Source organism: Canis lupus, chromosome 20 (assembly GCF_048164855.1).
Source record: "Canis lupus baileyi chromosome 20, mCanLup2.hap1, whole genome shotgun sequence".
NCBI classification, from domain to species: Eukaryota; Metazoa; Chordata; class Mammalia; order Carnivora; family Canidae; genus Canis; species Canis lupus.
Window position 1 is genome coordinate 19,812,151 of NC_132857.1, and position 26,329 is coordinate 19,838,479.

Below are 26,329 nucleotides of genomic sequence, written 5' to 3' on the forward strand. Positions count from 1 at the left end.
CATAATTCATAACATAATCAATATTATGAGAGCTCTAATTTTAAGGCTACTGTCTTTTTCTGTGGTACTTTTAATATTTTTTCCAAAATATCATAATTCAATATTATTGAATATTATATGCTGTGATAACAAAGGATTATCTTTGAAAAAGCATTAAAATGTGCACATATATCTCTGAAATGTGTACCCACTGTCTGTGTTCTGGCACAGCCATGATGCTGACAGAATTATAGGCTGAATGCATGACTCTAAACATTATATAAATGCAGAATCAACCTGGTACCATGTAAAATTCAAAGACTCATTTAAGAGACTGTGTTATAGGAAAGATGATGAACAAATATAAATATGAATTTTATTTTTTTAAATATGATTTTAAATGGAAGTTAATATGCTTCACTCAAAACATTCTAGCTTTGCAAAGATGTCTGTTATTGTACAGGATAGATTAGGAGAAATCTATCGTATTTCATGAAGTTAAATGTAAAAATCTAAAGTCAGTATAAAGATTCCAACATTATTATCATTTATTTGGACTAATACAAATCATACTTGTATAATTAAGCCATAAGATTTTCAAATTTGGTACACAAATGATGAAAATTATCACATTATACTATGTCACCAAGGTATAATATCTAACTAAAATATTTACAAGTCACCTGCATCAAATTCAAATTCCGCTCCATCAGCACTGGTGTCACTTTGAAGACCACCTCCATTGTCTAGACCAAGTCCGTCTTCATGTTCATGGTCCACAGCTGACTGAGGTTTCAGTGGCTGAGCTGGTCTATGTAAGCTAACTCCTTTAAAGGCTGGTGTCACCACAATAAACTTCATCCACTGCCTTGCCAGTGCAACTAAACCTTTCTTTAAAGTTACCAAAGCAGGAAGTCCATCACTCTGTAATAACAATGATATAATAGTAAATTACTACTTAAGTATTTGCATATATTTATTCACTTAAATCTCATAACCCCCATTTAGAAATGAAGAAATTCTAATTTATGTGTTATAATTTGTCTAAGGTCACAAAAGAGAGTATTTCAAACTGGCAATAGAACTCAATCTCTAAACACAACATTGCATCTTTCTGTCATAAACAGTGCAGGTGATGAGGCTAAACATGAGGTGCAAAAAGGGGATTCTCCTTAAGAAGCATTCAATCTACTTTACCTTTTTTTGTTCAGCTAAGGAAATCAACTGCATTTTGAGCTACCAGGAATATTTATCAAATAAAGAGGAAATGAAATTACTCCCTTCAAAGATTAGGTAACCATCACTATTTTAACATTAGAAAAAATAAATTACTATGGTTCAATGCTGGATGCAGATGGATTTGTAACTGCCTTGAAAGTTAAATGTATTATCAGTAACAATTACATAATTTAGGATGTATTTTACTCCACACGATGATGACTATAAATTTGGCTATTTTTTCCACGTGATGATGACTCAAATTTGGCTATTTTTCTAACTGGAGTCTTAGCCTAAGAGGAAAATATCTAACTCTTCTCCATGCCCTTTCCTATAATTCCTTGTGTTAGACAAATGGCTCTAATTGAAGAGAGCCATTTACTAAACAGCAGAAATCACCTCATTTACTTTCTGAGGAACATCAGATCTCTGAGCCTCTCCTTTCCTTCTTATACTCAAGTAAGGAGAGCCATCTTGCATTTCTTCCTCTTACCTGCAAAGCTTATCTCAGCAGAACTTCCATCCATGGGAAATGCCTGCCACTCTCTCTGTTTCAGGGTCTCTGCCTATAACTAGATATGCAAATTAGCTGTGCACTGTGGACCTCCTATCTTTAATTCACAGTGTAGGAGTAGAAAGCACTATAATAGTCCCAGGTCTAATTTTTCATATCCATCATTTACTAGAGGTTCTCTCATTGGAGGTTATCAGAAGCCTGATTGGCCCTTAATAATACTAATACAATGATCCCTAATTTGGCTAAATTTCTTGTGTATTTTCTATTGACCAAAAGCTTGGAGAGAAGAGAGATCCTCAAGGTCTAAACCCCTAATGATGAGGTGCTATCTTCTACAGTGCTTTTCCATAGGCTGACATATACAGTATTTATTTTATATTATTAAACATTCTCCCTTCAACCATTAATTAGCCCTCATATTATTAAACATTTCTGTGAAATTTCATGCTAATTACTTTTTTGCTTGAAATTCTTTATGCCTTCAGCTCCTTAGACATTTTTTCCTGCTTCTCCTACCTCAAACCCTATGGGCCAATGAATGGCTCCTCAAAGAATGAAAGCTTCTTTCTTTTTTTTAAGATTTACTTATTTATTTGAGCGGGACAGGCTGAGGGAGGGTTTGGGAGCATGAGCAGAGGGAGGGAGAGAGGGAGAAAGGGAGAAAGAATCCCAAGCAGACTCCAGATGGAGCCCAGTACAGGGCTTGATCTCATGATCCTGGGATCGTAACCTGAGCCAAAATCAAGAGATGGTCGCTTAACCAACTGAACCACCCAGACGCCCCAGGAATTCTTTAAAGCCTCTTTAAAGAGGCTTCTTTAAAGCTAACTTACAGTTTCAGTAACTCACCATTGTAGCATCATCAATGATGGAGTAATTTGCCTGGTGCAGGTAGTGGTGCAATATATTGCACAGTAAACATGAAGGGTTTTCTTGGAGAAAACGGGCAACTTTTGTAAGCCTGTTGTATTTACTTCTTAAGGGAAAATGTACACTTTTATTCTGAAACAAAGCAAAAACAACAGATATAGAGTAATATATCAAAGATACTGCAAATAGAACATATCAAGTAATCAAGAACTTGCAGGTCTGATGTTTTCCAACACCAATGAACAACATGTCCAATAACAAAACTGTAGGATACTCTGTATTGCTAATAGACATACCTCTAATGCTTCGGTCATTATGCATCCCATAACAGCACAAATTCTCAAGGTGCCCTCAGTTTCTAATTTGTTTAAGGATGATTTGAGTTGATCAATGGGAACAAGCCATGCACCAACAGCTGGAGTGGCAGTACTTAAAAGGTTCAGCTGCCTATGAAAATTTTTTAAAAAATTATAAAAGCAAGTGTCAAGATTTGTATTTCAAACAATCTCCCATACATACTGTACTTAGTGGCTATTTTATTGAGGCAAAATTACTTCTCATTTTGGCTACCAGATAAATTATGAACATATAAATAGAAAATGTGAGGAATAGATAATAGAAAAGAAAGAAAAGTATTAAAACATATTAGAGGTAAGAATAAGAAGTTCATGGCGGGGTGACATATAATAGTAAAACTAAAGCCCTAGGAAAAAAAATGGTCAAACAAGATAAAACCAATGCTGCAGAAAGCATAAAGCAGGAAAGATGGTAAGAAACTGATATCCCTAATGCTAGATATATAAGAAAAAATAATTCAAAAAATATCTGAAACAAAATTGTATTTATTTAAAATGAAGAAACATCAAGGAATGGTACTACATTTTGAAACTTTTTACCTAGAAAATGCATGTGTAGGAGATCTCACATTGGTGGGAGCTGCGAAACTAAACCAAATTTCCTTGATGGTCAACTTCATGCTACATGAATCTGGAGGTGGGGGCATCAGAGGTAGATCTTTTTTCAAATCATCAGATTCGACTCCTTCATCCTACACAAAATCAAAAACCAAAAACCTATTAATGTATAGCTCCTTAAAGCCACTAGTGCAGAGGTTAAATGTTAAATGTGTAAATGTTTTAAGTACAAAATCTTCCCATCAAATCAAGTTCCACAGATGACACTTTTATATAAAACAGGTAACAGGGACGCCTAGGTGATGCCTGCCTTCAGCTGTGGGCGTGATCCCAGGTCTGGGGATCAAGTCTCCCATCAAGCTCCCTGGGAAGAGCCTGCTTCTCCCTCTGTCTATGCCTCTGCCTCTGTCTCTCATGCATAAATAAAATATTTTTAAAAAAAAACAGGTAACATAAACCTTACTCAGCCTAATCTTGATTCTGAGAAATACCTATAAATCCTTGAAGTTCCAAGGAACATAGTCTGAAAAACCACTGCATTGTAGTAAGCTACATTGTAGTAAGATCTTAGAACAAGGTTTCTCCTGATCACTTCATTCAATTACATTTGCTTAGGGATGTTTAAGTGTTATTTTTTCCAGATGAAGAAAGAAAAAGAGATTTCGTGACTTGCCAAAGGCCATACAACTGTCAAGAGGAATAAGTGATAGAATCTAAGTCTTCTGCTTCGTGCTGCAATCTATTATCTGATCCTTTTTAATAAAATATTCCGAACTTCCAAAAAAAAGGTACTAGGGTAGTCCATGTTCAAATAAATAACATTCTACAATAAAAAATTCTTAGTTATTTTATATGCTAGCAATCTGAATCAGGATTAAGAAACAGGATTTTTTTTTTTAATGTGTTATCACCACTCTTTAGAATGCAGGGTGGTAAGCATAATATTAAAGAAACAAAAATGTCTAATGCCTGTTATGTCTCCTCACAGCTCTCTAATTCATTTTTAGCTATTACTGGTCAAGATGAAGAAAGGACTGGCATTTTCTTGTGGGATGATTAAGGAATGAAGAGTATCCACAAAATAGCTTTGAATCCTAAGTGCTACAAAACAATGTGAACTACAGACGATAGTAATTTTAAAGTTAGCAGATGCTAAATATAAGTCCATATTCCTTATCTTCAACTCTAAAACTCAGAACATTCTGAAAGATCTATATATTTTTGTGTAAATGCAGCATCAAAATTTGATCTGAACTTGATGAGAGGCTATTTATCCCACTTGGAATTTTTATGAATGTTGTGCTGCAAAAGCATTTAAATATTTCAAGATGAAGTGCTGTCTCAGATTTCACAGGAGTTTATATAACATACAAAAACACACACCATATTACCTTCTGTTAAAGGAAAAAAACCCTGAATTCGCAAATACATCTGACCTGTAGGTTTCAGACAAGGCTGTGAGCTAGACACTAGGTATACAAAAGACAGAGAAGAGAGTCTTCAAGAACTCAAAGTTTTAAAAGGTTAGTGGGCTCACATATATTAAGCCACTAATTATAATAGATGTGAAGCAAAGGAATAATAAAGTGGATTTAGGTTGACTCATTTTTTAGTACCTATGGCATGTGTAAATGATGAAGGGCACCTCATACAATTCTGATGCTCAGTTGAAAGGTTGGTACTAAAAGCATAACCGATGTCATCAAATATGAAGTAGGACTAGGAAATAAATCTAGGAGTGGACATACAATAACAACAAAAAAATTCAGTAGCCAAGAAAAGAAAATGAGGAGAATACCCACATTTGAGGACAAAGAACTGAATGAGAATATGGATCAGAAAAAGTCAGAGAACCAAAGAAGGCAATGTTACAAAATTTAGGGACATTCAGCATAGAGAGTAGGATCAGAGGGATCAAGGAAGATACCAGAGTTTCTGTCAAGTATTTTAGTGGAACAGAAGGAAAAAGAAAAGAACAGCTTGGCTTCCTACTTCTTTTGTCCAGTGATAAAAAGTATTGTATTTTTTTAATTTCCTTAATTAAAGTGCTAATCCCCAATCACCACTCAAATACATCCAAAGACCTCACAAGAAAACTATGATTAACTCTCAAACTATGCATCAAATCAAAATAAATGTTTCAATACTAAATTCCCAGAAACCTGGCGTTCAGAGGTGATTATGCCAATGCCATGGTGGATACCCATGACATTTCTTAATTAAAAGTTTCTTTCTTCTTCAATTGGTCCAATTTTCAAATGATCCGAAGTGTATATACATATATGTGTGTTTAAAAAACATTTACCAAGTTCTTACTACATACTAGACACAGAGTTAGATCTTTCATATGTATTATCTCCTTCAATCTTCACAACTCCAGAAGATCAATATCATTACAATACCATTATAGACAAAGAAATTTCAAAGAGGAAATAACTTGTACTCATCAGTTAGTGGTACAACTCTTCCATAATCTAGAATTTGAATATTTTTATTATTACTATTATTAATCATCATGACATTCTACTATAATAAAAATAATAAATGAGTTCCATACAAGGTATTAAGACTCTAACTGAAATGGATTGGATATTGAAAGTATTTACAACTTACATAAAATACTACCAGTGACAAAACAAAGTATTTACATGAATTCTGCTAAAAGAAATGCCTACTTTTCTGAAATTTTATAATTCATTAATTCAACAAATATTATTAAGTGCCCAATATGAGCAAAGCATTAAGCAAGGTACTATATTAGATATAAATATATCTGTGGTATGGTATCTATGCTTCAGAAATTCTATTATATTAGAAGAATTATCACCAAAATACCTGGACTACTATTTAAGCAAAATCCCAAATATGGAAAGAACCAAATATATTCCAGAAATTAACTTTGAATTGTGCATGCAGTTTTCTGTTATCTTTTCAAAGCACTATTATTATTAAAAATTCACCAACTTGTTCATCTGAAACAGAATTTCCATTCAAGTCTGAAGAAGGGCTTATTCGATCACAAGGGAGATTATCATCAGAGACATCAGTATTATAGCCACTGCCAGTTGGAGAATCAGAAGAATTATTAGATGTCAGCACGCCACCTCTTTCTGTAACACTAGCTTTACCCATAATTCCAAAAGTATTATATAATACAGCACCAGACTGTCTTCCTCCTAAACAAATGAAAGAATATATTAAAAACAGTGGATGTCTCAACACTACTCTACAGTACCCATAAAGATAAAAATAAAAATTCATAAAGATCTTTTTTTCTCATCAAAACTTTGCCTTTACCTATAGAAGTCATGTAAGACTAGATTATCAGGTAAAGAATTATAGGCATATATGATTACTATTATATATGACTAAACCTCAGTCTTATAAACAACTCAGCCTTCCTTTTATATATATTACTAGTACAATAATGTAAAAGAAAACTACATATAACTGTAAGTCAGTCTGTCTTGCTAAATAAAGGATTTATATATAGTATTTTCATCTGCAAAGCTCTACTAATAAAAAATCCAGTTTCTAAAGAAACTGTAAACTTTTAAAAACTGGGTAGTTCTATATTTTATTCGAAAAATTTTTTTCTGAACCACAGATTTTGTTTGTTCAGATTTTATTTGTTCAGGCAGTTATGTTTTGTATGTCTAGATGCTCCATTAGTTTTGAATCATACATTAAAGGGAAAGCCCACTTATGCAATTGGGATGGGGCATCTACCCTGGTATAAATAATCCCAGGTTTCAACTTTCTGCTTAAATATGATGATTCAGGTTATTCAAAGTTACAATTATTCAAACCATTGTAGGAACATGGGGACAATCTATCCCTCATTTAAGCAGAAATGAGGAAAAAAATGCTTACCTTTTATGGTTAAATTTTCAAGTCCACATTCAAACATTATCCAACCCCATTTTTCTTGGCTGGGACCTATTCGAGTTACATCTGGAATAGCTTGCTGATCAGTTTCATCCACAAAAGTAAACTCATCCAACTCTTCAAGAGTAAATAAAACTTTGGACTTCTCAAAAGGAATAGCAGTGATGGCACAGGTACCAATATCTATTATCAAAGGAGAATACAACCATTTTTAAAGACAGAGAAGTTTGTATTAAAAAAAAATAGGAAAGTAAAAACTTGGCACAGTATCTGTCTTAAAAGATATTTTAATACTCTGTCAAAAAGAAAGGTAAATAAACCAATCAATTTCTAAAATAATGCCTAATATCCTACAACTTAAAAAGTGCCAGAATCACACTGAAATAAAAGGCAGAAAAAAAACAATTACATAATTAAGAAATAATTGCTCAGAGGCAGAATGAATTAATTTCTGAAAGATTATAGGGTACTCTAAAAATCTGAAGTAAAAAAAGCTCCTGAATAATTCAGCTTCATGGTAAACTATTTTTATTTTTTATTTTATTTTATTTAATTTTTTTAATTTAATTTTATTTATTTATTCATGAGAGACACACACACACACACACAGAGAGAGAGAGAAAGGCAGAGACACAGGCAGAGGGAGAAGCAGACTCCATGCAGGCAGCCTGATGTGGGACTCAATCCTAGGACTGTAGTATAATGCCCTGAGCCGAAGGCAGGCGCTAAACCACCGAGCCACCCAGGGATCCCGGTAAACTATTTTTAAATACGTTTTCATCATCTTACAAAATAAAAAATTATTTTAATTAATTACCCAGCCATAGGAAAAAATTAGAAATTAGTAAAATTATAGCTTTTACTACATGATTACTTTATGCTAATACATTTTATATAATTACAATTCATAACAGACACTGCCATAATTCTACCACTTACAATATGCAATATGAAAACTAACATCCTACATGTCTGGCAAAGGTTTATATTTTATTTTTTTCATTTATTTCTCTGATTACACCTAATAAACACAGAAAAAAAAATGTTTTTTAAAATGTCAATTTACTGGGGATCCCTGGGTGGCGCAGCAGTTTGGCGCCTGCCTTTGGCCCAGGGCGCGATCCTGGAGACCCAGAATCGAATCCCACGTCGGGCTCCCGGTGCATGGGGCCTGCTTCTCCCTCTGCCTATGTCTCTGCCTCTCTCTCTCTCTCTGTGACTATCATAAAAAAAAAAAAAAAATTTAAATAAATAAAAAAGAAAATAAAATGTCAATTTACTACCCGGAGATAATTTGTTTATATTCAAATTAAATTTCCTTCTAGCTTTTTAGAAGATTATTTTACAAACAACACAGCTTTGGTTCCCATATTTCAAGTAACAGTAAACCATAATTTCCTGAGCGCATTTAAAATTCTTCAAAGATATTATTTTAATAGTTATATAATACTCCATCATATGAAAATATTATATTTCACCTTTATGATTAGAAAATCTTCCAGAGACTAAATATTCACTTACATTTTTCTATGATTTTCTCACTATTTTTTTATATTTGCCTTCAATGAATTTATTCTGATGTATGATATAAGTTTAAATTTGATTTAAATTTTTTGACTAGGTAATACACTGGTATAGATCAAATATCCAAAATGTGTGAAAGGATATATACAAAGAAAACTGACACCACACCCAGGAATCCACTTCATCTCCTTATAGGTAACAAACATCATTAGATTGAGAATCCTTCCACAGATATCTTATGAACATATAAGCAAAGTCAATTACATTTTTTCCCTGAGTTTTTATACAATGTTTTGTCTTTGATGACTTTTTTTCTGCAATAGTGTGCCTTTCAAAATTCTATTTAGTTACTTAACCCTCTGTACAACATCCAAGTGCAAACTGATTACCAGTGCAAACTACAGAGCTGAGAGAAGTCTTTTTATATTCAAGCCACTGCATTTTTAAAAAATATTTTATTTATTCATGAGAGACACAGAGAGAGAGAGAGAGAGACAACGACAACACAGGCAGAAAGAAAAGCAGGCTCCATGTAGGCAGCCCAATGTGGGACTCGAGCCAGGACTCCAGGATCACGCCCTGGGCTGAAGGGAGGCACTAAACCACTGAGCCACCCAGGTGTCCCAAGCCACTGCATTTTATACCAGCTTTAGGATGATAGATCTCAGGTAGCTATGAGAAGTCTCTTTATTTGGAATCCTTAGGCCAATTGTTTTGTTCTCACACACAAGGATGGTGAAATTAACTTTGAGAAATCCACAGCAGTTACACAAACCCAGAATACAGACAAAAATCATGGAACCTGGGGGATTCCTGGGTGACTCGGCAGTTTAGCATCTGCCTTCAACCCAGGGTGTGATCCTGGAGACCCGGGATCGAGTTCCACATCAGGCTCCCTGCATGGCGCCTGCTTCTCCTTCTGCCTGTGTCTCTTGCCTCTCTCTCTCCCTCCCTCTCTCTCTCTCTCTCTCTCTGTGTGTGTGTGTGTCTCTTATGAATAAATAAATAAAATCTTAAAAAAAAAAGAAGAAGCATAGAACCTTCAGAGCCCATGGAATACAATGAGCAAATTCAAGTTAATCATTTGTTCATTCAGGATTGGTCACATGTCCCACATGTAGATTTTAGCATAGCAATCATCTCAAGTAAGACTAATGAGCTCAATGTTTTCTAGATTGAATCTCTAACAATCTGAGATCATTTAAGCTTCTACATGCAGTGAATTATGTCAAAAATACTAAAACGATTTGTGGCATTTCTAGTTTTCTCTTTCACCTCACTGTAAGAGGCATAGCCAGGTCTATAGTTCTCATTGCTACTATATTTTACAGACTTGACTATCTGCTTTTGATACTGCAATTAATTCTTTTTAATAAGTTGTGCCAACAGAATGATTTTAAAAAGAAAGACGATAAAGATCATACTCTATCTTCTATAATGAGCAAGCAGATACCATGAAGAAAACAGGGGACAGAAGCAGTTCCTAATTTCATGCACACCACTTACTTTCCTACGAAAGTTTACTTGATTCTCATAGAACATGAGTAAAGAGTTAAGTATCATGTGTTGAATAAATGCAGAGATATCTTTCTCTTATAAAATACTCAAATTGTAATAATATTCCAAAAAGAAAAAAGTTCCCTTTTGCAAAATCCTCTTGCATTTATACATGTCAAAGAAAAAACAATTTGTTGTAGAATCCTACCTGTTGTATCGAGACCCCTTAGTTGGCCATGAACTCGATGAATATTTAACTTGGCTGCAATTTCTTTGCCTTTTTCTGCTCCAGCATTTGATCGGAGAGATCCAGATGACTGAGGCTGCATCTTAGTGGCATGGACATACCTATCAAAATTTGATGTTCTACCGGGTTCTGTATTGTTTGAAGTCTCCTCAACCACACCTCTTTATGAAAAAAGAAAAAGAAAAAAAAAAACCATGATGGCTAACATTTAAGTAATACAGTTCATTAAACCATTTAATAAGTAGTTTTTAAAAATCCCACTATTTTAATTAGACAAATATTAATAATAAATTCTTCAGTGTTTATTGAAAAATAGTATGAGTAAAAACAGTACAAACTTTTAAAAACCTACTTTGCTAATTTTTTTAAAGATTTTATTTCTTTAATTGACATATACATAGAGAGAGAGCACAAGCAGGGGGAGTGGCAGGTAGAGGGAGAGGGAGAGGCAGGCTCCCTGCTAACCAAGGAGCCTGATGTGCTGCTTGATCCCAGGACCCTTGGATAATGACCTGAGCCGAAGGCAGATGCTTAACTGACTGAGCCACCCAGGAGCATCCCCTACTTTGCTAATCTATAGTGATATTTGAAATTCCAATATCAATTTTGAATTTTAACATTAGAATTTTCAGAAATGTATTAAAATGGTTATGGTTTGCTTTTACATCCAATAAGAAAATTATGGTTTCAATTAATACAATCTTTCTTACCTGTTCATACGAACTTGCGTAGCAATTCTGTCAAAACACAAAGCTACTAGAGAAACATGAGTCACACTTTTACTAGGAGCTGTACTTGGAGATTCTTCCACTGAGGCTTGTAACAAACATAAGTTTACCTAACACACAAAATGTCACAAATTTCAGGGATAAAGTGAAATATTATCACTTAAACATAAGATACTCAAGAAAATTAAAAACTACTGTTAAGAATGGTCTATCTATGTGCCTGAGAGTAATGAAGATAAAGTGTATGAACATAGACTCATAAAGTAATCATAATTCAATTGTTATTGGATGGATGTGGAATATTTTAGTAAATACTCCCCAATATTACACTTAAGTAAACTATATTATATTAATTTTTATATTAGATCATTAAAGAAACAAGATATATTTTTTGATATGATAATCTATACTATCACCATTCAGTTTAAAACATAAAGGATAAAAACCACCAAAATGTTCTCCTCTTACAGGAAAATATTTTAAGATATTAAATTGTTACCTTCGGTATGCTAACATTAGCCTGCAGACCTTTAATTGTTACATTATCTTGCTTCATTATAAGATTTGTCTGTGCTTGTCCTTGGTTAGTTGTTCCTATAGTAGCATGCTCAGTTTTTGTTCCTCTAACATCTTGTTTAGAAGATAGCTGAAGAGATTAAAGTAGAATTGTTATTTCACAGAATTTTCATAATTTCTACATCATCCACAATAGCAACTGGCTTATTCACTCTGTTCCTTTATGCACATCTATATGCCAGCTGCAATCCAGTTTAGGCCCCATACTCTTAAAGTCCAAACCCCAAAAGCTAGGAAAAATACTGGCAGCTTCAGAGCTGAGAGAAGTGATATAAAATAAAGTGAAACCAGTCTATAGAGAAACAGACAGAAAAAAAATGGCAATATGTATTATTTTAGAATCACTAAAATGTATTTATTTGAGAGCATTTTTGGGATTTGATAATTGGCTCCTTGTTGACTGGTAATATTTTCAAATTTCTTTTGATGTGTACTCCTCTACCCTAACTGCCTATATATGTTTTGAATAACTGGATCATTAAAAATAATTAGTCTCACTTTACCTTGCCTCTAAAGGGTCTCTAGCCCAAATATGACCCAGATAAATTTGAAAGTCATATGGACAATCACCAGAAGAGCACCAGGATATGATCGTTAAGAAACTGGCTCCATGGCTAGAAATATAGTATAAGTAGATTATCACACACCAGGAGATGATGACTTGATTCACTGAGGTGAGCAAAAATAATCTCAAAAAATTAAGATATAAATTATCTAATCACAGAGAAAAGTCAAAATAACATGCAGTTTTGCTTTCTTAGAAAATGAATGTACCAGCCTGAAGAATGCTCATTCACTTAGTTCTTTAGGAAAGGCTTACAATTAAGCTACTTTCAAAATAAAAGAAAAAATAAAGCTACAGATTTAATAAATATTTTATTGCTATTTAATACATAGTATAGTTATACATAGTAACTCTTAAGGACCCAACAACATATAAAGACTATTTAGAAATGTCCAAGTATTCTAATTTAAATGGCTAATAAAATTTTAATACATTCAATTTCTCTCAAGTTCAGATAGCATGTACATGAAGAGTATTCAATTTGCTATACTCATTGAATTAAAAAGTTCTTACATTTTCTGAGAAGGTAGTCTTGCTATTTTGGACAGCCTCCCTGAGGACTTTGGCATGGAGATCATCTACAATTGCAGCTGGATGGCGTGTACTAGCACTATGAACCATTGCTTCAATATACCTGAGGCAAGAAAAATAGTAAATGAAAAACTTAAATATCACTTAATACTATGGTCTAGGTTATCTAAACTGTTCCATTATGTTCTATATTTCATTCCATGGTAGTTTTTTGTCTCTCTTAATAGACTATAAAGCTCCTTGCAGGGGAGAGAAATCTATTACTTCCCCTTTATTTCTTCATTAAGAGATAGCAGTAAGAATGTCAAACATAGTAATTAGTTCCTGGGTGTTCAAACATTTTAGGCTCATCAGCCAATGCAAAAAATTGAAAATATAATGCAATATAATTATTACAATATTGCAATACAATTATTTATGCTGAAAAAGCAACAAATGATAACAGACCTTTCTGAACATATGTTCATCTTTCCTCAACCAAATTTGCCATCAACATTCTTTTTGAATACATATCACATATACTAATCATATCACATATACTTATCATTTTATAAAATAGTAGTTAAAAATTATATTTTTCAACAAAATTAGTACCTGTCTAAAGCTTCAGCCACCAAAGGAGTCAGAACAATATCAACAGTCCCTTTAACTTCAACTATGGCTGTGGTCCTGGTCTGAGAGACTGGCTGATCCAGGGTCCACTCTTCTGTCAATGTTTCATCATCTGTGTTATCAACACCTTTTTTTTCCAGAGGAGTATATGGTGTACTATACAATTTAATAAGCAAAATACATATTAAAAAGACCATCAAAAAAAATAGAAGTTAGAGGTTCCTTAAGATGAATGACCACTCAAATGTACATTTATTTAAACTAAAAATTTTGTGGAATTGAACTAGATATTTTATGTCCCAAATGTTTTGCAGAGACAAATAGGGTACAAAATGCAAACTGATCAAAGATGCTTAATAGATCAAGTAAGAAAAAAAAATGTTGATATATTTACTTGATGGGCCTTTTCCAAAATATGAAAACTACAATACTGAATTCTTGTTATTTCCTAATTTTGATATGCCAAGTTTGCATAGCTTGCATAGCATGTCTAACAGAAATGCTAGTAACTGCTTATAAATGTTGGCAAGCCATTGTTGATCACCAATCAACAGAGTTGATTTTTTTTTACAGTAATTAATTTTTTAAAAATGTTCCACAACTAATCTTTTTTTTCTTTCATTTTTCCAAGGCCCTGGACAATTCCTGACCCATGATGGTCAATGAAATGTCATTTGTAAGAATGAATTAATAAAAATGAGAAGCTATAAAAAAAAATGAAGATAAAATGCAAGGCCAATTATTTATTGTTTATAAGAAATGCACTTTAGGTATAAATACCACAAATAGTTTGAAAGTAAAAAAAATAATAATAATGGAAAAAGATACTCCATGAATACATATGTATCACTAAGCCTAAGAAACTAGAGGTGGCTGGATTAATATCAAAGTTGGCTTAAAGAACAGAATTACTACAGGACCTAAGGAAGAAACTGTAGTAATGATAAAAGGATATAAGCAGACATAACAGTGTACAAAATCTACTATGAGTTTCAAAATGTATTAAAAAACTGATTAAAAAGAATATTAAATAAACTGAAGGCAGAAATACATAAATCAACAAATAAGTTAACAACTTTAGTTAGGCTTAACTACTTTCCCAGCAACCGATAAAAATATGAACAAACCAGTACGTTTATAGAATAAACACCATCCACCAACTCCTCCATGTGTAGAATACTACTCCATCCAACAACCACAGAAAACACATTTCTTTGTACTGCTTGTTGGAACACTCACCAATACAGACTATAAGCTGGGGTACAAAACAAGTATCAACAAATGTAAAGATCAAAATCAAAAAGAACATATAATATGATTACAAAATGAAATTAGAAATTAAAAACAAAGTGAATTCTTTTGAAATTCTGAAATATGTGGAAATTAAGCATTGCGTTTCTAAATAAACCATAGTTCCAAGAATTAAATTATAAGGGAAAATTTTTAAATAAATAAATAAAGTTTATAGTCAAGTAAATAATGGTTATTTCTCAGAATAAACTCTACACATCTAATAACCAAGAAAGACTGACTTTAAACTTCAAAATATGTAATTTCTACTTACTTCGAAGTTGATCCTGAAAGTTGCATTCCTCTGTCTAGTAAAGAATTAGCTGTGAGCCCCTGTTTGATAACCTAAAATAATAAAATATTACTCACATTTTAGAATTTTAATGTTAATTGTTCTCTTATTTTATGCTATCAAATGGTATTTGTGAGTATCCAGATTACATTGTTAATATGACTTTGTATGTACAATAAAAATACTTAACAGACAGTAGGTACCTGGGTGGCTCAATTGGCTGATCACCAAACTCTTGGTTTCAGCTCAGATCATAATCTCAGGATTGTGAGATCAAGTCAGGCTCTGGACTCAGCATGGAGTCTGCTTGGGATTCTTGCTCTCCCTGTCTGCCCCTCCACCCATTCGCGCACTCTCTCTCTAAGAAATAAATCTTTAAAAAATACTTAATAGGCAAATGAGAAAATCGTATAAAATAGGCAATTTCATTTTCTGATTATCCAGACAAATGATGGGGCAGAGTGGGGAGGATTCAACAATGAAGGTAAAAGACTATTCAACTAAGGCTTAAAAATAGATGCTACAAATGTCTTTCCTCCAGAATTCCTTATCAAACTGAGCTTTTCTTAAACTAATTTTAGAATTGTCTCCTGGCACAATCCACTTTTAAATGGAAAAGAATCCCCCAGAAACATTAAGTTATAGGAAAAACTAACTTGTATATCCATAAAAGATAACAAATCAAATAATGTGTGTGATTATTCATACTAAATAATCCTTTTAGATGCTAGTCAGTTATTCAGATTTAATAGAGAAAAATAACTTTCTTACCACCTATATTCTATTTTGAAATCATCTAAAGATAGGAATTCCTTCCTTGACTTATTTACCTCAGAAATTTGACTGACTAATCAAACTAGAAAATTTATGGAAAATACTAAAATAGTTCTAACCTCTTAGGTACAATTCTGTATTGGAAGTACTATTGAGTTTTATACTGGAAAATTCATATGCTAACATATTTTCACATGGAATAGAGAACATTTTGAAATTGTATGGGCACTTTATCTTGGGCAAGAATTGGCACAACTGGGATCCCTGGGTGGCGCAGCGGTTTGGCGCCTGCCTTTGGCCCGGGGCGTGATCCTGGAGACCCAGAATCGAGTCCCACATCAGGCTCCCTGCATGGAGCCTGCTTCTCCCTCTGTCTATGTCTCTGCCTCTCTCTCTCTCTCTCTCTCTCTCTGTGACTATCATAAATAAATAAAAATTAAAAAAAAAATTAAAAAAAAAGAAAAAGAATTGGCACAACCTTAAAACCAAAACTTTGGGGGTACTGAGTGGCTCAGTCAGTTAAGTGTCTGCCTTTGGCTCAGGTCATGATCTTGGGGTCTTGGGGTTGAGGCCCGTGTAGGCCACCACCTCGGTAGGAAGTCTGCTTGTCCCTCTCTCTCTGTCCCTCCCCCTGCTCATGCTCTCTCTGCCTGCCTCTCTCAAATATATAAATAAAATCTTTTAAAAAAAACCCACCAAACCAAAACTTTGTCACTAATGTTTCTTCATTCAACACACATTGCTCAGTGTATATATATATACATATATATATGTGTGTGTGTGTGTATATATATATATATATATATATATATATACAGACATTCCAACTCCATTTATCACACTTCCAACCCTATTATCTCTTATACAGATTGATGCAGCAGCTTCCTGAGTAATCATCCCCACTTCTTCGGCTTTATGATAATTCAATTCTATTCAGTAGCTAAAGTACACGAGATCACATTTCCTTAAAGCTCTCACAAGTTTCCTAATGAAATTTCAATGAAATTATAACTACTGAACCATGGTCTATAAGTCCTTAATGATCTGGTCCTTGTTTGAGTCTCTAGTCTCAAAATGAGCAGTCTCCCTGCTAACTTACCATCTTATGTGCAGACTTCTTTCCCACTTTAGAATTTTAGCAAGGCTCATGCCTATGCCTAAGTCTTCCCATCATCAATTCCTTCTCATAATTTAAATTTCAGTGTAAATATTACCTCCTCAGATAGACCTTTCATGTCAATACAATATATATAGCTCCACCCCCCATTATTCTCTATCCCAGCATCTTTGGATTATCTTCTTAAGTAAGACTCTTCTCAACTTGTAATCATATACTTACTTGTTTATCTATTAACTCTCTGTCTCCCACATCTAAACTCTAAGTCCTATCTCCATTTTCCTTATTACTGTATAAAAATGCCTGACACACAGTATATAATAAATATTTGAATTAAGAATGAATAAACATTTAGACATTTTAAATATGTGTGTTTATGTAAATATATACCACATAAGATTCCTAAACACTCTTAATCAGTTCCATAACATTTTACCTGTTTAATTTTGTTCTTAAAATCATAAAAAATTCCCTCATAAATGTATAATTTCATAAAAATAGTTTTCATATTGGCTATTATCCCTCAATTTATTTTGAAGTATTTTTAGTTTTCCTTTAAGAAGCTATTTACAGGGCAGCCTGGGTAGCTCAATGGTTTAGTGCCACCTTTAGCCCAGGGCGTGATCCTGGGGGCCCGGGATCAAGTCCCATGTTGGGCTTCCTATATGGAACCTGCTTCTCCCTCTGCCTGTGTCTCTGCCTCTCTCTCTCTCTCTCTCTCTCTGTGTGTGTCTCTCATGAATAAATAAATAAAATCTTTTAAAAAAAAGAAGCTATTTACAGAATTCATTAGAAAAGGACAAACATTATATGGTTTCACTCATACATGGAATATAAAAAATAGTGAAAGGGATTAAAGGGGAAAGGAGAGAAAATGAGTGAGAAAAATCAGAGAGGGTGACAGAACATGAGAGACTCCTATTTCTGGGAAACGAACAGGGGGTAGTGGAAGGGGAGGTGGGCGGGGGGATGGGGTGACTGGGTGACAGGCATTGAGGAGAGCACTGAACAGGATGAGTGCTGGGTGTTATACTATATGTTGGCAAATCGAACTCCAATAAAAAAATATACAAAAAAAAGGATAATAATCAATTCCTGCTAAATTATAAGATCTCAAGTGTCCAGTGCATGGAATTGAATTTGCACAGCAGCAGTTACAGATTAATAGAAAGAATACCAGCTATTAAAATCAGTTCCAAAATTTTTTTAAGACAAAAATTTGAATTCAGACTTGATCCTAATCTTAGCATAATGTAGACAGAGACTATATGTTAATTGATTAACATTGTGACAATCAAGTTGAGATGCTTAGACTTATAATACTCATCAATAACTCTGAGATTTATTGTCACACTTGAAGCCATGACTTCAGAAGTTCTTCTTTCAGAGCATAGTTAAAATAACCGAAAGGATAATGTTGGAAACATCTGAAAAATTGATTTATCTAAGTAAACATATCAGCAGAAACTAATGATTTGGCTTATACCTTAAAAGTTGGAACAGAAAGCTGTTCAAATGATGATGAACTTTCTTCACTAGTTGGAGTATCCAGATCGAGGGGACGATGCAGTGAGGACTTAGAGGTTCTTTTGTTAGTAGGGTGCTTCACTGACCAATTAATTACCTGGAACTGAGTAAGGTAAGTCTGATAACAATTCATCACAGGTTGTTGAGAAGTAATCTGTTCACTCTCTACTGTTTTCTCAACCTCTACAACATATGGATGTTCTATAACGTCATCTTCTCCACCGAGTGCAGAAACAAATGAAGCCTGAGAAGGATGAGTTTTGAATGGCAGAGTTCGGGGATCCTGAATGCTTTCTGCATGGCCAGTAAGTGGTCCTTCCACACTGTGATATATGGAACCTCTACTGTAGTCAATCTGTTGTGTTTGCTTTTTCTTCTTTTTTCTACCTGGGTAAGTTCCAGGGCCTTCATCACTGCTAATGGGCTCAAATTCTTCAGCTGCAGAAAAGTAGGCTTCACTATCAGCCATCGACATGCTGGAATCCATTGATCGATATTGATGAAATGAATTGGAGTCTGCTGATGGTGTGTATGGAAATGAACCAAAACTCCTTCTCTGCTTTGGTGAGTCTAGTACATTTTCATCACTTCGGGAGACATCACTACTAAACTGGACTCCAACTGTAACAGGCTGTTTGTCCCCATAAAAAGCAGCAGTAAGGCTTTTAGTACTCCCAAGTCGAGTGGAACATACAGAGGCTTGTCGTTTCAAGGGAGATCTCAGAGGAGACTGACCTACTGATTTTTCCTGAGTATTAGGAGACACGGGGCTGTTTCCTGAAATTTCTGGAGGCATACTAAAATGGAAAGCAAAGCTATTACCACTTACTGTACATCATATAATTTAAGTGTAAATACAAGTACTTATAAAATCTTTTTAGTAATTTTAATCATTTATTTTACAAATAAAGGGAAATCTAAAATTTTACAATGAGATATCCATACAAAGTAGCAAAACAGCACAATGTGTTCATACCCCATGTAGGTCCAAAAAAACTGAGGCAGCTTACAATACAATAAAAACTTAATCCCAAAGTATAATCTTCTATCTATAATTCATGGACACTAATGCATTTATGACTATTTTTTATATCCTTTAAAAGTGTGTCCAACAAAATATACCAGGTCTTCAATTAAATGAGAGGGATGAAGGAGACAAAGAAGTTATAGTTAACCCCACTATCACTACCTTCAGCAACTGATGCCAGTGCCATTTACTAAGGCAGAACAAGTTGAGCAATCGAGGTACAAGGTCATTTTTTATAGGCTGAGTTTGAGGTCCCCATGAAACATACAAGTAGAAATATCAAAGGGTAGCTGAGCCCACAGGCACAGAAGTTATGGCTGGGGTTTTACATTTAAAAGATGTTGGCTACAGATCATAATTAAAGGCAAACCATTATTGAGACTGTCTAAGAAAACAGTATAGAGTGAGTGGAGATAAAGGTACAGAGCAGAGTCCTTAGCATTCATAAGATTTAACAAATGGCAGGCTGTGAAAAGAAGAAAAAGAAGAAATGGAGAGAAAAATGGAAGACATGGAAATAGGAAATAAATAACAAGAAATAGGGCAGCCTGGGTGGCTCAGCAGTTTGGCGCCTGCCTTCAGCCTAGAGCCTGATCCTGGAGATCCAGAATCGAGTCCCACATCGAGCACCCTGCATGGAGCCTGCTTCTCCCTCTGCCTGTGTCTCTGCCTCTTTCTCTCTCTCTCTCTCTCTGTGTGTGTCTCTCACGAATAAAATCTTTAAAAAAAATAAAATAAAAAAGAAATAAGAAATAGCAAAGGAGGATGGAGGAAAATCTGAAATTTTCATATCTGTGGGATGACAAATATTAATTTTCACTATATTTTTCTGCATTTTCCTATTTCTGGAACGAATATATGTATTAATTTTATAATTAGCAACACAGCAAACAGACATTTAAAAATATGTTCAGAGGAGAAAAGAATTTTCTATAGTGGTTGAGTTGGGAGGAAAAAAGTTTTTCTTGTAAAATTTTAAGTAATTATAATTTTATCATAATTTCTAATCTAATCTAGTTTCTAACTCTAATTGAATACCTTACTGACCTTACTTGGCCATCATCTCTTTTTGCACTATGCAAGAACTCTTTTTGAACCACATGGTCATCAGCAACAGAAGAGGGACTTTCCTTTTCTCCAGCCAATAAAGGCTGTGCAGCACTAGAACTACTATTCTCTTCTGAGGAAGAGGATGAGCTATGAGATCTTAATGGTACTTGAAGACTAAGGTGCTGAGTTTTTCTTTCTACTTCTATTCCCACTGGTTTGTTTTCCCATTCTTTCCTCTTCATGCCATTAGCATTACCTGAATAAATAAACAAAAATGCAGGTTACATGAACATAATAATTTCAAAAGCAATTTATGAAAAATAAGAGCATTTAATCCATTTCCCTGTTTTTATAAATATAACCATTTTTTAAAAGCACAAGTGTCCAATTTCACATAGCAATATACTAAACACTACAGAAAGATATCCACATTAAGTGTGGATCCAGAGTCCATAAACAGTGAATTTTTTCTTATTCTTTTATACTTTATTTGAAAATTTTCAAACTTAAAGAAAACTTTAAAGAATAATACAAAATCATCAAATATCTCTTACTCAGAATTACCTATTTTAAACATTTTGCCATATTTGCTCTAATATAATATATACATAAAACTTTTCAAACTGAGAGTAATTTGCAGACATAGCAACCTTTTACCCTAGACAGTTTAATGTTTATTTCTGAGGAATAATACATAATCACTATATAACTACCAACTTGGTAAATGTAATATTTATACAATACTGTTATCTAATCTACCATGTGCTTTCCAATTTTCTCAATTGACCCAATGATGTTCCTTAAAGCACCTCTGCCCCTTCCAGGGCAAGATTCAATCTAGGATCATATATTACTGCATTCAGTTGTCAGGTATTCTTTAGTGTGGAGCATTTCCTCAGCCTTTTATAAGAGCCCCGTGATGTGTTACATAAATTGGGGGTGGAGGGAATGAAGAGAGAGTCCTAAACTGCTTAGATCAAAACAAAAAACAAAAAACCTCCTGCCCAGTTTTCCATCTCCAGCCATCCCTGTGTTACCCAAGAAAAAGGAACCTGCTAGTAGAAGAAAACACCTCTCCATGCAGAATACAGTTCTAGATGGAATTTAAGGTGTAAGAAGACTTAAGAACTTACAATAAGTAATATTATTCACTTCCACTACCACAAATGAAAAAATCAACAATAAATGTCTAAAGAAAAATGGATTTAATTTACTTCTAAGTGGTAGGAAACTAGTGGTCACTGACCTGCCAAGGAAGTCCAAGTTCTTTCCTGTGCCCTCCTCGAGTCTATCCTAACATCTATACTTGGCTCCTGGAAACCTCAACAATCAGAAATCAGATACTTACATAGGGGTTAATTCTAGAGCAAACTTATAGTGATTTGTGAATTACACTAAACTCCTGAAAGAATCAACAGGAGATACAACCTCTATTTACATTATAAGAGTTATAATGAGCTTTGCCTTATTCAGTTAGAGAATTTGGTTTTTTTCCCTCTTTAATACCATATGTAAATTCCCTGTAGATTTTCTTCCTCCCCTTTGTGATGGTTAAACTTTGATCTGCAGATTGGAAAATCAAGCAGTGTTTATAATTAGTGTCAGCTATAGTATGGTAGAAAGAACACTGAAATGGCTTTGATGGCCCTGATTCCAGTTTCTGCTTAGCCATTTGATTTTGTGCAACTCGGTCTCACTGATGAGCCTCACTTTCTTCACTACAAACACAAAAAATACAGAACACATATGGTAGCTTGAAAATTAAAGGAGGAAATGCCTGTGAAAAACTTTAAAAACAATTATTATTCAAACATAAGAAATTAATATTGTAAGAAAATGATCAATTTTATTTAGCATCTTTCCTATCTTTAAATGTCAAGAAGTTTTGATGTTTGCAGATTTTATAGGATAATCTACTCTTATTCTAGATAAAACTGAAGTCAAACAACCTTAAATAAGATGTACATACTTCTATATTAATATTTAGTGAAAAATCATTAAAGCAAGAATTTGGTATAGGTAGTCCAGCTCTTTCTCCTAAGAGCTCCTTATCAAATCAATGAACTTTTAAAGTTAAAACTACTACTTTCCTCCCTCTTTGTCTACTGACAAAAGACAGTGCTGTTAATGTTTTTTAATAGATCCAGGGAAAAAGGCTGATATTAGTAAAATATCAAGAGTTTTCTACATTTCTCTTCTTGAGAGCATGACAAGTTAAGCAGTAAATACCGCACTTAATTATAGGAACACGCAACTAAAAAACGCAAAGGAAAATCCATTTCTGAGGTCTTCAGAGAAAAAACACTAGATAAATCTAAATCTAATAAACTTAAAGCCACCATTTACTGCTCATACTACACTTAGGTATTTGCAATGTTATCCTACAGGGTCTAAGGAAAGGCCACATTTCTCTTCTAGACATGTTCCATTTTAGTGAATATCTTGCAAAATAGTTGGTAATATGAGGACCAATAGTATAAACTACTACTGATAAGTTTTCCTATAAAAGAAAACTGGTAAAATAACTGCTACTTTGAAGCACAGCTATTCTTAAGTAAATCTCTAGAAGCTGAGGTCTAGGAGAAAAGGGATATACAAAGAAATACTCGGAATAAGCTTGGCTAGGAAAATCAACAATGTCAACAATAGATCTGAAGGGTAGACCTATTTTTTGCCTTGTGGAACCATAACTCACTAGTCTTCTCTGGCTTTAATTAAATCACCTGAAAACAAAGGGAGATTATACTGAATCCTACCTACAAGACTGCTCAAAAAATTGAGTTGAACAAAATCACACCAAACTTCTCTAAGAATGGCATAAGGATAAAGATTAAAAAGATTAGCACAAGTAATAAAACAACACATTACCATCTACAATTTTGGGAATTTCTTTAGTAATAATCCATTCTCCAGGCTGTAGCAGAGACTGTCCATAATACATATCAGACTCTGCACTCGTGCTTGAAAATGCAGAACTACTGGAAGGTGTCAACTCTTCAAGTTTGAAGAAATCTAGGCCAGTTACCGTGCCACCAAAGAATCTGCAACCACCAAGACAACCACACTTGTTCCTACACCTCTTATTCTTCAGAGTATCATCTGGCCACAAAAACCACAACCTAAATAGAACCCAAAACAAAACAACAAAAACTCATTAAGAAATAAACTTTTGGCAGATAATTAATGAAAAATAAGTTAACTGTTAATATTTTTAAAAGACAAGGTAAATACAAACACAGAAATTTTTTTTTTTTTTTTTTTTTTTTTTTTTACTGTGGAATGTCTTTTTAAACATTTTGTCTTTCTAAAATAAATAAATAAATAAACTTTTAAAAAGGGGCACCTGGGTGACTCCGTGGTTGAGCATCTGCCTTTGGTGCAGATCATGATCCCAGGGTTTGGGATCAAGTCCCTTATCAGGCTCCCTATGGGAAGTCTGCTTCTCCCTTTGCCTATGTCTCTGCCTCTCTCTGTGTGTCTCTCATGAATGAATGAATGAATAAAAACTATTTTGTCTTTCTTAAAAAAATAGTCTCACCATGATGAAAGGAAAATGAGTAGGAACAGAAAGAGAGATATACCATACATTAAAAAAAAGAACTAGAAGAAATATAAAGATCAGACATTTAAATCCAATTTTAAAATAGCAGTAAATATTCTCAAAAGGACTAAAAGTTTTAAATATTAATGTAAAAAATGGACAAACCTATTTGATACAGATTATACTAACTAGATAATTTATAATCTTTAGCATTTCAGACCATATTTCACATGGCAAATTCACCAAAATACTATAAATGCGGGGCAAATAAATTATTTCTCAACAAAACCAAAATAATGCATTCTATATTTTAGAGAGAAAGACTAATAGTTTTATAGTAAGAACTCTAACTGAAGTATTAAGACAATAGGAGAAAGTGTGTGTAAAAATTCTTTAGGTTCTGTGAGTAATTCATACAAAAGCCTGTCAGTATTGTAACTCTCTTTCTTTCTTAAAAAAAATAATATATAATACAAATATGGGAGATATATATTTACTTCTCTTAAATAATAAAATCACCTCATCTTAACAGTCTACTTTTCTAAGTACTTTTACATGCATTATCTCATTGGATTCTTGGGGCCCTCACAGGAAGACAGAATTGGTATTATCATTTTCATTTTATATTCACTCATTTATATTTCCTGAGCATATTTTATGTGCCTAGTATTGTGCTAGGTGAAACTGACATGGTCTTATCCAGATGAAGTACAAAGGCAAAGACAAGCCACAAACAAAATATCCAATCATAAATTATACTGAGTGCTATTCGGTAAAGAAAATAAAACAAAGAAACAAAAAACCAAGGTGTTTTGACAAGGAAAACGGAATCTTTCAAAAAAGATTTGAGATGTGAAAGATGAGACAAAATATATCAAGACAGAAGTGGAACATCAGTCTAGAGGACAGAAGGAAAAGTATGTGAGAAAGATTTAGGATTAGCGAGAATTTGACATATTACTTCAGCTAAATGTTATCAAATTCAAATCACTTCTCTATTTTAAAGTATTAAGATTCAGTCACTCAGCAAACTATTTTAATCACTATCAAAATAAAAGATCTTACATATTCTACACACTTTTTTACCTCATTTGTATAGCAAAAAGCTTAGCAAAATGCATGGGTTTGCATTCATCTAGACATGGGTTCAAATTCCAGCTGTGCCACTTAATAACAACTCTAGGACCCTGGACAAGTTAGTTAACATTTCTGAGCCTCAGTTTCCTCAACTGTAAAATTATGGTCTGATACACCTAATAAGACTATTTTAAAGACTGAATGATATAACATATGTAAAGCAACTGATATAAAATCTGGAATTGGGCAGCCCCGGTGGCACAGCGGTTTGGTGCCGCCTGTACCCTGGGGTGTGATCCTGGAGACCCGGGATCGAGTCCCACTTCGGGCTCCCTGCATGGAGCCTGCTTCCCCCTCTGCCTGTGTCTCTGCTTCTCTCTCTCTGTGTCTATGAATAAATAAATAAAATCTTTTAAAAAATAATAATAAAATAAAATCTGAAATACAGGAGTTGCATAACAAATGTAAGCTTCCCACCCCCATCCTTATTACAATCCAATGCTCTAGTTCTAGCTTGCATTAGAATCACCTGGAAGGCTTATTGTACTATGCAGAGCAGAGCTGCAGCTATCCCCAGAGTGTCTGACTGAGGTCTAGTAAGGCCTGGTCGTGTAAATTTCTAAGAAGTTCCAAGGAGACACTTGTGGTGGTGGTTTGGGAACCATACTTTTCAAAAACACTAATCTAAAGAAACTAATGACCTGTATGTTCAGTAACTTTTCCAATTACATCAAAAAAGAATATACATAGGCCCCAAAACTCCTGGGAATCCAACATGCACAAAGGCAACCAAAGCTGAAAGTCAATGAGTTACTATGTTGGGAAAAGCAACTCCCAATATGCCCTAAACATCTCTACCTGTTCTTGCTGGCTATGTCAAGAATGCAAAGCCCTGACTAGGCCATTGCTCAGGATTGTGCTGGCAGCAAACAACCTAAAGAGGTAAGGTACTGTCTCACCCTAGAAAA

General features: G+C 34.0%; 1 protein-coding gene across 10 annotated transcripts in view; it reads right to left on the reverse strand.

Annotated features, from left to right (window-relative positions):
• The window catches only part of BLTP1 (bridge-like lipid transfer protein family member 1), a 204,441-nt gene that overhangs the window by 85,362 nt on the left and 92,750 nt on the right, over nucleotides 1-26,329 (reverse strand). For all 10 annotated transcript variants that reach the window (XM_072788527.1, XM_072788528.1, XM_072788533.1 and 7 more), the window contains 15 exons: nucleotides 23,612-23,862; nucleotides 20,741-20,999; nucleotides 18,626-19,463; nucleotides 15,231-15,301; nucleotides 13,649-13,822; nucleotides 13,037-13,157; nucleotides 11,882-12,028; nucleotides 11,365-11,492; nucleotides 10,616-10,815; nucleotides 7,372-7,569; nucleotides 6,463-6,674; nucleotides 3,481-3,632; nucleotides 2,881-3,031; nucleotides 2,564-2,716; nucleotides 663-903 (listed from right to left, as the gene is read on the reverse strand). In XM_072788527.1, the coding sequence (XP_072644628.1) occupies nucleotides 663-903; nucleotides 2,564-2,716; nucleotides 2,881-3,031; nucleotides 3,481-3,632; nucleotides 6,463-6,674; nucleotides 7,372-7,569; nucleotides 10,616-10,815; nucleotides 11,365-11,492; nucleotides 11,882-12,028; nucleotides 13,037-13,157; nucleotides 13,649-13,822; nucleotides 15,231-15,301; nucleotides 18,626-19,463; nucleotides 20,741-20,999; nucleotides 23,612-23,862 (3,296 nt within the window). The remainder of the gene's footprint in view (nucleotides 1-662; nucleotides 904-2,563; nucleotides 2,717-2,880; nucleotides 3,032-3,480; nucleotides 3,633-6,462; nucleotides 6,675-7,371; nucleotides 7,570-10,615; nucleotides 10,816-11,364; nucleotides 11,493-11,881; nucleotides 12,029-13,036; nucleotides 13,158-13,648; nucleotides 13,823-15,230; nucleotides 15,302-18,625; nucleotides 19,464-20,740; nucleotides 21,000-23,611; nucleotides 23,863-26,329) is intronic.